The sequence below is a fragment of the Trachurus japonicus genome, chromosome 24 (genome assembly GCF_045865225.1).
Source record: "Trachurus japonicus isolate A0001 chromosome 24, Traja_1.0".
Classification (NCBI taxonomy): domain Eukaryota; kingdom Metazoa; phylum Chordata; class Actinopteri; order Carangiformes; family Carangidae; genus Trachurus; species Trachurus japonicus.
In genome coordinates, this window is record NC_140930.1 from 5,552,531 (window position 1) to 5,565,817 (window position 13,287).

At 44.0% G+C, this 13,287-nt stretch overlaps 1 protein-coding gene across 3 annotated transcripts in view; it reads left to right on the plus strand.

Moving 5' to 3' along the window:
• vta1 (vesicle (multivesicular body) trafficking 1) overlaps nucleotides 1-13,287 on the plus strand; it is an 80,417-nt gene that overhangs the window by 20,387 nt on the left and 46,743 nt on the right. For all 3 annotated transcript variants that reach the window (XM_085770924.1, XM_085770925.1, XM_085770926.1), the window contains exons 2-3: nucleotides 1,620-1,714; nucleotides 10,815-10,942. In XM_085770924.1, the coding sequence (XP_085627050.1) occupies nucleotides 1,620-1,714; nucleotides 10,815-10,942 (223 nt within the window). The remainder of the gene's footprint in view (nucleotides 1-1,619; nucleotides 1,715-10,814; nucleotides 10,943-13,287) is intronic.

The following is a 13,287-nucleotide window of genomic DNA, read 5'->3' on the forward strand; positions in this document are numbered from 1 at the left end:
ACACTCAAAAAACAATCAAATATCTATGGTACATGACTCAAATCCTTACGAGACACCACTGAACTCATATAGTTTACAGTATAAACCGGTATAAACTTTGTGTTTTTGCATGTAGTCACTCACCTCAGATAGCCCAACTCTGAAACGTCCTGGAAAGACGTTACTATCTGATCACAGAGCGCCTGCTCTCCCCGCCGCAGAAACTAACACTTTTTCCTTGTTGTGATCATTTCTTTACAAAAATAAACGGTGGAGCTGTGCAGTGGTAATGTCCATAATATCTCTGACCGTTTATTTTTGTAAAGAAATCACCACAACAAGAAAAAAGTGTTTGTTTCTGTGGCGGGGAGAGCAGGCGCTCTGCGATCGGATAGTAATGTCTTTCCAGGATGTTTCAGAGTTCGGCTATCTGAGGTGAGTGACTACTAGGGGTGGGAGAAAAAATCGATTCACATAAATATCGCGATATCTTTTTGACAATTTTTTTTTTTCAAAAATAGATTTTTTTTTTTTTAATTTTTCTTTTTTAAAATTTCTTCTTTTTTTGATTTTTTTTTAAATATTGTGCTATGTGCATTTGTTAGCCTTTTTTACATACAGAGAGTACAGGTTTTTGAAAAGGGTTTAATTTCACTTTATAATGGAGTATGTTAATTTATAGGCTCCTACAGTATTTGTGTGCAGATAAATGTTAAAAATGCAGACTAAAAATCGAGAGAATCGGCAATATCGTAGAATCGCAATTTAAATCGAATCGCCATCCAAAAAATCGTAGAAGAATCGAATCGGGAGAAAAGCATATCGTCCCAGCCCTAGTGACTACATGCAAAAACACAAAGTTTATACTATTTATACTGTACACTATATGAGTTCAGTGGTGTCTCTAAGGATTCCAGTCATGTACCAGATATTTGATTGTTTTTTGAGTGTTTGTTGTGGGTGAAAGAATTGCCCCCATAGGTTAGCGTTGTGGCTATCCCTAGCGCCGTCTAGCCATGGTGTAACTCCGGTTTGCCTGCATCAATTTTAGTCGCGTTTTTTGCTCCAACCAACACTGGGTGACCATCAGGACAAAGTTTTAGGGGTCAAAAATGACTGGAATTCTCCTTTAAGACTGGTGAAAGTTTTTTTTTCCATCACAAGGAGCCATTGATAATTTATAGTAGCACAGGACACTGAGTGTGTGTGTTTGTGTGCATGGATGGATATGAAAATGAGTTGTTGAACTTTTCAGTTTCCAAAGTGTGGAGGTGTTAAACTTCATCTCGTCTTGTCGCAGTAAAACCAGGACATGAGAGAAGAGTCCTGCAGGCTGAAACACACCTAGTGTTTATAAAGTTCAGTGTCATCGTTTCTCTGAACATTTTGTCTGTGTAAGACACGGTGTTAGTCAGTCAGTCAGTCAGTCAGTCAGACTTCCTGCTGCTGCTTCCTCAGGACTAATTGACAGATGAGGGATTGTGGGACTTGGATCCTCTCTGTACAGCGAAGCGTGTCCGTGTGTGAGTGAGTGTGTGTTTAGATCAGTTGTGTTGTTGTACGACGACTCGTCCACACAAGGAGGAGTAGACTTCACTGAGCAGTAAAAAAGACGTCTAATCCTTGTCACTTCTCTGCAGGTCGGCTCTATGCGATGCAGTCGGGCATGAAGCTGGACAGTAAATCACCAGACTGCAGGAAGTTCCTGGTGAAGCTCATGGACCAGCTGGAGTCGGTGAGTTAAACCCAGGACTGACCCACTTCAGACTGGGTCTCCCTGTGTGGGATCCCAGAGTGGTTTACAGGTGGGGGGTGGGAGGGGGAGGGGAGGTTGTATATTTTATATGGCAGTTATACAACGCCAGAGGTCAGAGGTCACTGTGTCCTCAAAGCCACACTTTTGGCTGTGAATCTGTGAAAAAAATTGAAGAAATTGCGATAAAATTCACACTAAATAGATAAAGAGGTAAGATAATAATGACTTGGATCATTTTATATCCAAAAGGCCAAAGGTCAACTTCACTGTGACATCATAATGTTCTGCAGAAACACATTTCTGGCCGTACTTCAGTGCTGAGCAGGAGATTACGGGCCACGTTTCACACATGTGTTGAAGCAGAATGGAGGTTTCTGGCAACTTCACCTTCATCCACCGTCATCCTGCTGCTCACTGATTTACAGCCTTGCCTGAAGTGACCTAAGGCGATAGCAACAAGATCACACCCACCGACATCAGCTGGAGCTGCTGGCTCCATATCACTGAGGACATCACCGGATACTCACACAGTAAACTGCTGCACGGGGAAGTTTCAGTTTGTCCAGACAATGTGGCAGTAGGGAAACCAAGGAGTCTACGGTAGCCAATCGTGTTACAACAAACAAAATTGTTTGTTCTTTCCAAAAATCTGATCTGTGAGGTGTTTGATCCGTTGCCCCTGGTCACCATCACCTTCACATGCACCTGTGGATTTATATTTCAGGGTAGAGAAATTCCAGAAATGGCTTTGCAGGAAGAGAAAACACATTTATTCTGATGTAAAAACACTCAGATAACAAACAATACAATTTCTGACATGAATGTGGCAAGTAGAGACATGAGTAGCAGAGGTGAAACTCTGCTGCAGCGCTGTTATTCCGCTGACAGGCCGGAGCTGCTGGCCGCTTTAATGTCACCTCTTACCACAGCACCACATGCATGAATGGCTCTTCTCTGTGGAGACGCTGTAACACTAACACACACACTAAAAGGCTTGACATTTGCCTGTTGTTTGTCAGCGGCTGGACCGGTGGCAGCGGGTCTTCTCAGAGGTTTGAGGTTTCTTGTTAGCTGCACCGCGGTTACCACCACCTGGCTCAGTGGTTTGAAACGCTGCACCCAGCTCCACCTAGAGGTTGGATGATCTACAGCCAGAAGAGAAGTCTGAATAACAACCTTATTTCATGCAACAGAACCCAGAGATGATGGGCTGTTTCCATTGAAGACAAAATGACCATAAACCTTCAGCTGCTCTCTCAGTGTGTCGTTGTCAACAGGTAGGACTGAAGAAGGTTTTCTTAGGCTTCCTGGAAACTTATGAGTTCTGACATTTCCTGTCTTTACTCCAGTCAGTTATTGGTCTGGCCAATGAATGAATGAATCACTATCAGGCCCGAACAGGAAAGGTCTTGATTTACTAGATGATCTCTGTTCTGATCTTCATCTGATTAGTGACCATTTGCGGATTCGAGTGTTTCCTCAATGTTGTGCTTTTCCATCTTCAAGGTTGTTTTTTTTTTTTTTTACATCAATGAAGTCCTTTTACCTTCAGGACCCTGTAACCGACAGATGACTCATGGCTCGTGTCAGCAGGTGGAGCGTTTTAGGGCTGACCCAAAAAAGTCGAAGCTTCGAAGCTTCGTTCGTTGCCATGGTAATCGATCATGAAGTCCGTGATTGATTGTTTTTTTTTCTTCCTTTTGACCTTCTTGACACCGGTTCTCATCGGCAATTGTTACATTAAAATGAGTCGGCTACTTGGCATCCTGGAAACCTGCCTGATTTTGGAGATATGCAGTGTTTGTTTGCCATTACTTTCATTATTTCCGCTACGACCCCCCTGATGTTACTATCGCGCACCCCCCCCCCCCCGGCCGTCGAAGCTTCAATTAAAATCGATTTCATGTCCGCGAAGCTTCGATTATCAAAATATGATAATGGGGTCAGCCCTAGAGCTTTTGTCCGTTAGAGTTCCTGTCAACCTTAGAGACTCAGGAGTCTGTTGAAAGGTGGTCCAGGGTTCTGGTAAGGATGCTGAACCTGGGCACGTTCCTTAGGAGGTTCTCCAGGTCTATCCACCTGGGTGGAGACCCCAACATATCCCATCTGACCTGGGAACACCTCCAGGACGAGCTGGGATGTCTGGATCTACTTTTCTACAATCATGATCCCACTTTACATAAGAGGAAGAAGATGGATTGATGGAAACATGAAGATCACATCAGGCATATCACACATCTGTTTCATTAGTTACAAATGACAGAAGAGTTTCAATTTGTTTCCATTCGTTCTCCGACCTCACAAGCAGATCTTCGTTTAGTCTGGTTAAACCGGGGACGAGGCGGCGGCGGCGGCGGCGGCGGACAGGCCCTCGCTCCGACCGGGCCGCTCTCAGGACCGTCAGCGGGGCCCTCGCTCCGACCGGGCCGCTCTCAGGACCGTCAGCGGGGCCCTCGCTCCGACCGGGCCGCTCTCAGGACCGTCAGCGGGGGCCTCGCTCATTAGATTTCATAGGGCAGTAATGAGGAGGAGGGAGGAAGTGAGACGAGATGAGAGGAGGAAGACGGGCTGGCTGCCCCCGACGGGGGTCCAAACAAATGAGTCGTCGTAAAAAATGTTAAAGGGATAGTTCACCCAAAATTCAAATTTCACTCATTATCTACTCACCCTCATGTCAACTATGAGCTGTGAGAATTTTCAGAGTCCTCCGTTCCTTCTCTGAGTTACAGGGGGGCCCGCTCAGCAGTATTTGTCCATATAATGGTTGTCAATGGATACCAACTTTCTTCGTCCAAAAAGACACACCAAAAAACATCCAAATACCTCCATACTGCTCGTCTGTAATGTCCTTCTGGTATTGAAGCCCCGACATGAGAAATTGTTCCACCGGTCAGTGCAAATCACGAGAGACAAGACGAGCAGTATGGAGGTATTTGGATGTTTTTTGGTGTGTCTTTTTGGACGAAGGAAGTTGGTATCCATTGACAACTATTATATGGACAAAAACTGCTGTGCGGGCCCCCCCGTAACTCAGAGAAGGAACAGAGGACTCTGAAAATTCTCACAGCTCTTAGTCGACATGAGGGTGAGTAGATAATGAGTGAAATTTGAATTTTGGGTGAAATATCCCTTTAAAATTCATACCAAGAGGAGCACAAGTGGACGTGACGGCAGACTGAGAGGATGTCTTCGGTTGCCGAGAGACGCACCTCCAGAAAACAAAGAGGAGAAGTGATCTTGATGGAGCGATGCCGGTCGGACTTAATTGATGCTTTGAGCCAATTATAAGACACAGTGGACAGAGATGAAAACACACACACACACACACACACTTGAGGGTTAATAGAGGCTTCAGGGATCTTCATTACTGTCACACATACACACACACTCTCACAACAGGACTCACATCCGCTGCTTTGATGTGAGAGTGTGTGTGTTGGTGTCTTGTTAACTGTTACAAATGTTGTTATCACTCTAAAGAACATGTGTTTGTCTGTTTATTATATTCAGACCAGTTAAAGAGTCAATAGTTTATCATAGTTTTCATTCACTACTATTGATAATAATGAGTTTGTTGACACAGTTGTGTTTGTGCCCGGAGGTGTTTCTAATATTTAGTCTATGGTTGGTAAAATATTCAAAGCATCAGAGCGGTGAGTCAGTCTGTCCCGGTGACTCAGAGTTGCTTCCATGTGTCCACTTTCCTCCACCTCACTGGATCTGGGTCAAGTCAACAAGCGGAACAAGGACCGGGTTTGACTGACTGGAAAACAACTGGTTTCGTGTGATCATGTTGTTCGACTCCATCCGGAAGCCAAAGTGTTTAAAGGGATAGTTCACCCAAAATTCAAATTTCACTCATTATCTACTCACCCTCATGTCGACTAAGGGCTGGGAGAATTTTCAGAGTCCTCCGTGCCTTCTTGGAGTTACGGGGGGGGGTCCGGTATTTGTCCATATAATGGTTGTGAATGGGGCTCACTTTTCTTCGTTCAAAAAGACGCACCAAAAAACATCCAAATACCTCCATACTGCTCGTCTGTAATGTCCCTCTTGTATTGAAGCCCTGACATGAGAAATTGTTCCGCCGGACACAGGAAGAGCAGTGAACTGAGACACTGGGAGCTTCCGCTACAAACAAGCTTAAAATATAGACTTATTTAATTTTTTTCGGAACAATTTCTCATGTCGGGGCTTCAATACAAGAGGGACATTACAGACGAGCACTATGGAGGTATTTGGATGTCTTTTGGTGTGTCTTTTTGGACGAAGAAAAGTGAGCACCATTCACAACCATTATATGGACATGCAGTGCTGCACGGAGCACCGCTGTAACTCAGAGAAGGAACGGAGGACTCTCCCAGCCCTTAGTCGACATGAGGGTGAGTGAAGTTTCAATTTTGGGTGAACCATCACTTTAAAGCTGCTGCAGGAGAAGGAAGAAGGAGCGAAAGGCCGGCCGCCATCGTCGTCATCGTCGTCGTACCGTTTGAACACGGAGCAGCCGATCAGAGAGTGTGTAAAGATCAGAGTCCCCAGACCATGTAAGTCAGAGTCTGGCCCCCGGTCTCCTCCCTGATGCTGAATCCTCTCAGCATCAAGTCGTTGGAGCTCATTCTTCTGCTGGTTCTCCAGCCCAAACGCCCTCAGACAGAAACGTGTCTTCACGTCTTGTATCCACGGTCTCTGTCTGTCTCTGTGTCATCTACAGGGTATCCGCGGGGTCTTGAAAAGTATTAAAAGGTGATAAATCAATTTTGGGAAAATTAAGACCCTTAAAAAGTATTAAAAAGTATTTTCACAACATTATAAAGTCTTACATTTTGAAGGAATCCGAGTAGTGAAATGGCACTCGGATGCCGGCCAAGTCGAGCGAGTACTCGAGTACTCGGATATCGGCTACAGCCCTACTAGAAACAAAATCAAACGAGCTGAGGCACATGTCATGACTATCGTGATTGTAGTTTTTGTTTTTAGGTGTTGAGCAATATTTCTTTTTTGATAAACTTTTCCTTTGATTTATTATCCCAGCCTATATATTTTGAATTCTGTTGTAAGTGGTCTACAGTCTTAATCACAAACTAAAACTGTTAAGTTAAAAGTGGAATGGTTACAGCTTTAAGTGGTGGTGAGGTATTAAAAAATATTGATAAGGTCTAGAAAAAGTCTTAAAAAGGTATTTAAATTAACTTCCAAGATTCCTGTATATACCCAGATCTACCTGGATCTCATGACCACACCTGGATGGTCAATCCCTGGTGTGTCCCTCTCTGGGGGCGGCAGCGCCCGGTGATGTCACCACACACATCAGGAGTAATTCCAGAAACCTTACGGCGATGCAATTGCAGACGCATGTGTGCCTCATCCAGATGGAGGGGTCCGGGGGCCCCCTTTAAGGCCTGGGAGGGGGGAAACGCCTGATGGCTCACAGCCACGCCGCCTGGTTGTGCTTATCCTGGAGGACTGGGTGTGGGCCCACAACTTGGACCGGCTGCACATGAGGCCCGGGTGTGTTGCCAATGGGGCGTCGGACAATACTGGCATGGAGTAATATAATATAATATAATCATGATTATGAACTCTGTTTGTTTACCATCACTTTTAAAGGGATAGTTCACCCAAAATTCAAATTTCACTCATTATCTACTCACCCTCATGTCGACTAAGAGCTGTGAGAATTTTCAGAGTCCTCCGTGCCTTCTCTGAGTTACGGGGGGGTCCGTGCAGCAGTATTTGTCCATATAATGGTTGTCAATGGATACCAACTTTCTTCGTCCAAAAAGACACACCAAAAAACATCCAAATACCTCCATACTGCTCGTCTGTAATGTCCCTCTTGTATTGAAGCCCCGACATGAGAAATTGTTCTGAAAAAAATTAAATAAGTCTATATTTTAAGCTTGTTTGTAGCAGAAGCTCCCAGTGTCTCAGTTCACTGCTCTTCCTGTGTCCGTGCAAATGATTTGCACTGACCGGCGGAACAATTTCTGTTCGGGGCTTCAATACCAGAGGGACATTACAGACGAGCAGTATGGAGGTATTTGGATGTTTTTTGGTGTGTCTTTTTGGACAAAGAAAGTTGGTATCCATTGACAACCATTATATGGACAAATACTGCTGCACGGACCCCCCGTAACTCAGAGAAGGAACGGAGGACTCTGAAAATTCTCACAGCTCTTAGTCGACATGAGGGTGATTAGATAATGAGTGAAATTTGAATTTTGGGTGAACTATCCCTTTAAGTAAAGGGCTAAATAAATCCAGATACTGCAAATAAAAGGAGCACATGTTGACTCCATGCAGGCTGGAGGAACCTGTCCACTCACCTTTGGGACACACATTGGATTCATCATTCTGGTCGTTGACTTTACTATAATTTGTTTTCATAACTTTTTATTTGTTCTTGAACAAATAAATCTGTTTGAAAACAGGAATAAAATGGATCAGGTGGTTTAAATCAGAAAAGGTTCAACACATTAAATTCAGATTTTTCATAATCAGGCTGTCCACACAGCGGAGCAGAGATTTATTTATCCAGGACGGTTGTGTATGAGTGTGTGGCTGTAAAACATTTGCTCCTCTGAAAAGCCTTTTTCTTCTCTCCGAAACACGGGGATACCCCAAGCGTTTTCTTTTTTTGGTCTTTGTTGTATGTTCCACTTCTTCATGAACTGTTGCCGGTAGTTGTGACTCATTTCTGCAGAGCGGTACTCAAACCACACACTCTCTCTCTCCCCCTGATGACCTGGCGCGTACCTACGATACATGCTGGACTCATTAATTCTTTTTTCCACCGTCGTCGCCGGCTCAACTCTCCAGCGAGGCTTCGCTCGCTCTCACTGGGGAACTGGTGGAAAATCACTTGTTTAAAAAAAAATGAGTTTCATATGGTGCAGGCCAGGGTGGGAAATCTGCAGCCGCGGCTAAATTTAGCTGCGCTGAAGTTATAGGCACCTAAAAATACACAGAGCGGCCGGAGGAGGTTGTGAATCAGAGGGGATGAAGAGTGACAGTGGTCGTCATCATCACCTTCACGTGTTTACGTGTCCGTTAATCGCCTTTCACTGAGTTTATTTTAGCCTGATGGAGATGATGGATGAGATCTCGGCCCATCTTCATCTCGGCAGACGGTGATGATGAATAGCACTGACTGTGATTCATGCTGCCTATTAGTCCGTAACACCTGCTCGCGCTGCTGGACTCCCCGAAACACATCAATTACATACGCTACATAGATGACATGCTAATTTCTTTTTTTTTTTACTTTGCTTCTACTTAAGTGTCATTTATATTCATTTATTCCCACGTTTTGTAATTGTATGAACTCCATCATTAAAAGCTGTTGCATTAGGATCAGTTTTAAAGGGATATTTCAACATTTTGGCAAATTCGCCCATTGTCATAATTTCTATAGTCATAGCAGTAGGTTTGTTACCTTTAATTGTCCGTGCAAGCTATTTTTAGAACGGCGGAGCAGAGCCGCAAGCTGCTCAGAGCTATACGCTACGGAGGCTAATGGGATTTCTTGGTTTCCCTCAAAACTCATCAAATACACAATCCAACAACTCCAAAACGCTCTGGTGGACAAGTTGTGACCTGCACATTCACCACGCTATGAGATAATAACGGGATGTTACAAGGTGGAGTTGTTTTAGAGGCAAATGCAAAGCCGGTGTTGTGCCGAAAAGAGACACCTTGCCGGAAAACGACTGCCCCGACGGGATTGCACATTGGTGGCTTTGCATTTCCCTCTAAAACAACTCTGTCTCGTAATGTTCCGTTATAGCGTGATGAATGTGCAGGTCACAACTTGTCCACCAGAGTGTTTTGGAGTTGTTGGATTGTGTATTCGATGAGTTTTGAGGGAAAGCCCGAAAATACTATGAGTCTGCAGCTCATATCTCTGCCTGGCTGGTCTCAAAACAGCTTACAACCACAATTTAAGGTAACAAACCTACCCCTAAGACTATAGGGACTATGTCAATGTCAATTTGCCAAAATGTTGAACTATCCCTTTGAAGTTCCAGTTTTTAACGGTTTAGCAGCTAGCCTGCTGACTGTAGCTTAGCACTCTGTGGGACCAGGAACCACAAGGTGGAACAGATAGTCGGATAATAATAAGTCACATGTGACGTCAGATCCACTTCAGGGTCCAAGGATCAGATCTGGAAAACAAGTAACAATGGTGGTGGGACCTGTATCTGGCTTATATCAGAGGTAAATTTGTGTTGAGTCATGCTAGCAGGTGCTAGCTAACGTTATTACAATGCAATCAGATAGGAGATAGATTGTGTTTTCCTGGTTTCTCTCTGCATAGCAACTGAAATCTTTTCCAACACGTGCTGAGATGAAGTTAAAGAAACTGTTCTCTGCTGTTTTTTTTTTTTACCTTTTTAAAAGTCGATATAATTTGTACAGTTGGGTTCAGACTGAGCTGGAGCTTAAGTGTCGGTGCATTAGAGTCTCTGTTATACCCGACCACGCTCTACACCCAGCCCGGTGCTTTTACATTCCTCTGCTTCACACACACACACACACACACACAAATTGATTAAGTCAGTGAACAGTGTATCTATTCAGTCAGGTCAGGGTCCACCTGTTGGAAAGAACCAGTGCGTTTGCTTTAGTGAGTGTTTTATGAGAAACCTGAAGCTCCGCTGGACACTGATGGAGAGAGGGGGGGGTTTAGATGGAGAAAAAACCTGCAAAGTGAAAGCAAATGGAGACAATTTAAAGCTTATAATTAAAACCAACATGTTTTTACATGAAGGAGAACTTTTCCAAATGTGACAAATCAAAAGTTTTCAGTTTTCTTTGAGGCAGCAGATTCATGTGAAGATTAAACAGTCGCCACTGAAAACTGCTCAGTTTGATAAAAGTCAGATGTCTGAACAGTTAAGAAGCTCAGTGTGAAAAGATATAATAAATAATATGATAAAGTGTCATCAGCACTACAGAAACTGTTGAGTTTTCACAATAAAAGGACTATTTCTCAGAGAAACCCTTTACAGGTGGATGGATGAATTGTTCGTGACTTACTTTGTGTGTGTGTGTGTGTGTGTGTGTGTGTGTTTCCCAGATGAAGAAGGAGCTGAGCGACAACGAGTCCATCACTCAGGAGGTCGTCGGCAACGCTCACATCGAGAACTACGCCTTAAAGATGTTCCTGTACGCCGACAACGAGGACCGAGCAGGACGCTTCCACAAGTGAGAGACCGATCCTGTGTTTCCTCCTCTCCTTGTTTCCTTTCCTCACCTCCTCTTCTATTCTCGCCCCCCCCTCTCCTCCTCCTCCTCCTCCTCCTCCTCCCCCTCTGTTTGTTAATTAAACATGCTACTAATTAGAGAGCTCTTTAACTTTGCATGTCTCCTCCCTGCCAGCTAATCTTGTCACCCGAGAAATTACACAGCCAATGACAGTCACATTTATTATGATCGCTCTCAGCCATACATACACACACACACACACACACACACACACACACACACACGCTCACACACAGCGTGTCATTAGAAGACTTTCCAAATCCTTTCAACCTATTTGTCTCTTAGCAACAGGCGGTGACTCACACAGAGCCTCAGAGTCTGTGTGAGTGGGACCACACATGTTTGTGTGTGTGTGTCACAAGTACTTGTGAAGAGCTTTAGTGTTAAAGGGATATTTCAACATTTTGGCAAATTGGCCCATTGTCATAATCCCTATAGTCATAGCAGTAGGTTCGTTACCTTTAATTGTCGGTGCAAGCTGTTTTTAGAACGGCGCAGCAGAGCCGTGAGCTGCTCAGAGCTACACTACGGAGGCTCATGGGATTTCTTGGTTTCCCTCATCAAACTCATCAAATACACAATCCAACAACTCCACAACGCTCTGGTGGACAAGTTGTGACCTGCACATTCACCACGCTATGAGATAATAACAGAACGTTACCAGACAGAGTTGTTTTAGAGGGAAATTCATGCAAAACTGCTGATGCACGTTGCCTTCAGGGGCAGTTTTTCATCAAGCAGTCTCTGTATTTCCCTCTAAAACAACTCTGTCTGGTAACGTTCTGTTATTATCTCATAGCGTGGTGAATGTGCAGGTCACAACTTGTCCACCAGAGCGTTTTGGAGTTGTTGGATTGTGTATTTGATGAATTTGATGACTGAAACCAAGAAATCCCATTAGCCTCCGTAGTGTAGCTCTGAGCAGCTCGCGGCTCTGCTCCGCCGTTCTAAAAATAGCTTGCACCGACAAATTAAGGTAATGAACCCACTGCTATGACTATAGGGATTATGGTAATGGGCCAATTTGCCAAAATGTTGAACTATCCCTTTAATCAGACGGTCTGAACCTTTCTCCGTCACATCAGGATGGCATTTGTCGATCGATAAGAACCAAACTGCAAACTGTCATTTAGAAACAAATGGTTTTATCTCATTTCTAGACTGTGAAAAACAAAGTGTGTCATTATTCATTCACTTATTTTCATTTTCAGAGTTTACTGCAGCGCCGCAACGATGACATTTCATCAATAATCAAAGTTTCTCCAATGCAGATTTGTTTGAAGAACTATTACAAAAAAAAAGTGTGATTATGTAATACGAAGAATATCGGCCAAATAAACATTAATCAGAATTTTTGTACTCCCTAATATCAATATTGTATTGGCATCAGCCCCAAAAATCCCCATAGTGGCCGTGATGTGAGTCCAAACTAGAATATCACTCTGATCAGTGCATCACTTATGTAGATAAATAGTTCTTATCATAGATCATTAAAACTCTGGTGATTAGTTTTTGTCAATCGTTCAGGAGCAAACGTGGAGTTAGCATTATGATGAGGATGAAGATGATGATGATGATACTATCTGACCAACAAACCGTCGTTTTCTCACTTCCCATCAACCATCAGTGTCGGTTCCTCCTGTCTGACGCGATGACTCGGTGACGGTCGGTGGTTTAGGTCGGTCGGTTTGGGACGACGTTGATAAATGAGCTGTTGTCCTGCTCAGATCATAAAGTCCCGATATGGGTCATGTTGAAAAAACTGCGCACGTTCATGTGTGTGTGTGTGTGTGTGTGTGTACATCGACGCCGACGATGATGATGACTCAGCCGCTCCTCCGACCACAATCATCTCCTCATCTTCTGTCGGTGAACGCCGCACTTTTCCATCCACAACTTTTTGAAGCTTTGGCTTCACACGGAGGCTGCAATAAATACTGCAGCAGAGAGAGGATCCGATCCGGTTATGTAAGACGACACCAGCACCAGTAACCTACTAAAACAACGCCGATGGAAAAGGCCCGTGTTGGTCCTCACCGCTGGTTTTTTTAGTTTCAGTTCATTTCTCCCAAGCTGGCTTTGCTGAAGCAGTGGAAACACAGATGGTGTGAAGCTCCCAGTCTGAAGCTCATGAACCTCTGTAGAGCTTCACAAGAAGAAGTGAATTAGTCCTTCATGATGAAACAGCAGCTCCTCAAAAACCGATCTGGACGTCTTATTGAACCTGATAATGTTACCAAAGCCAACCCAAAAATCTGTTTTATACACAAGTGAACTGCAACAGG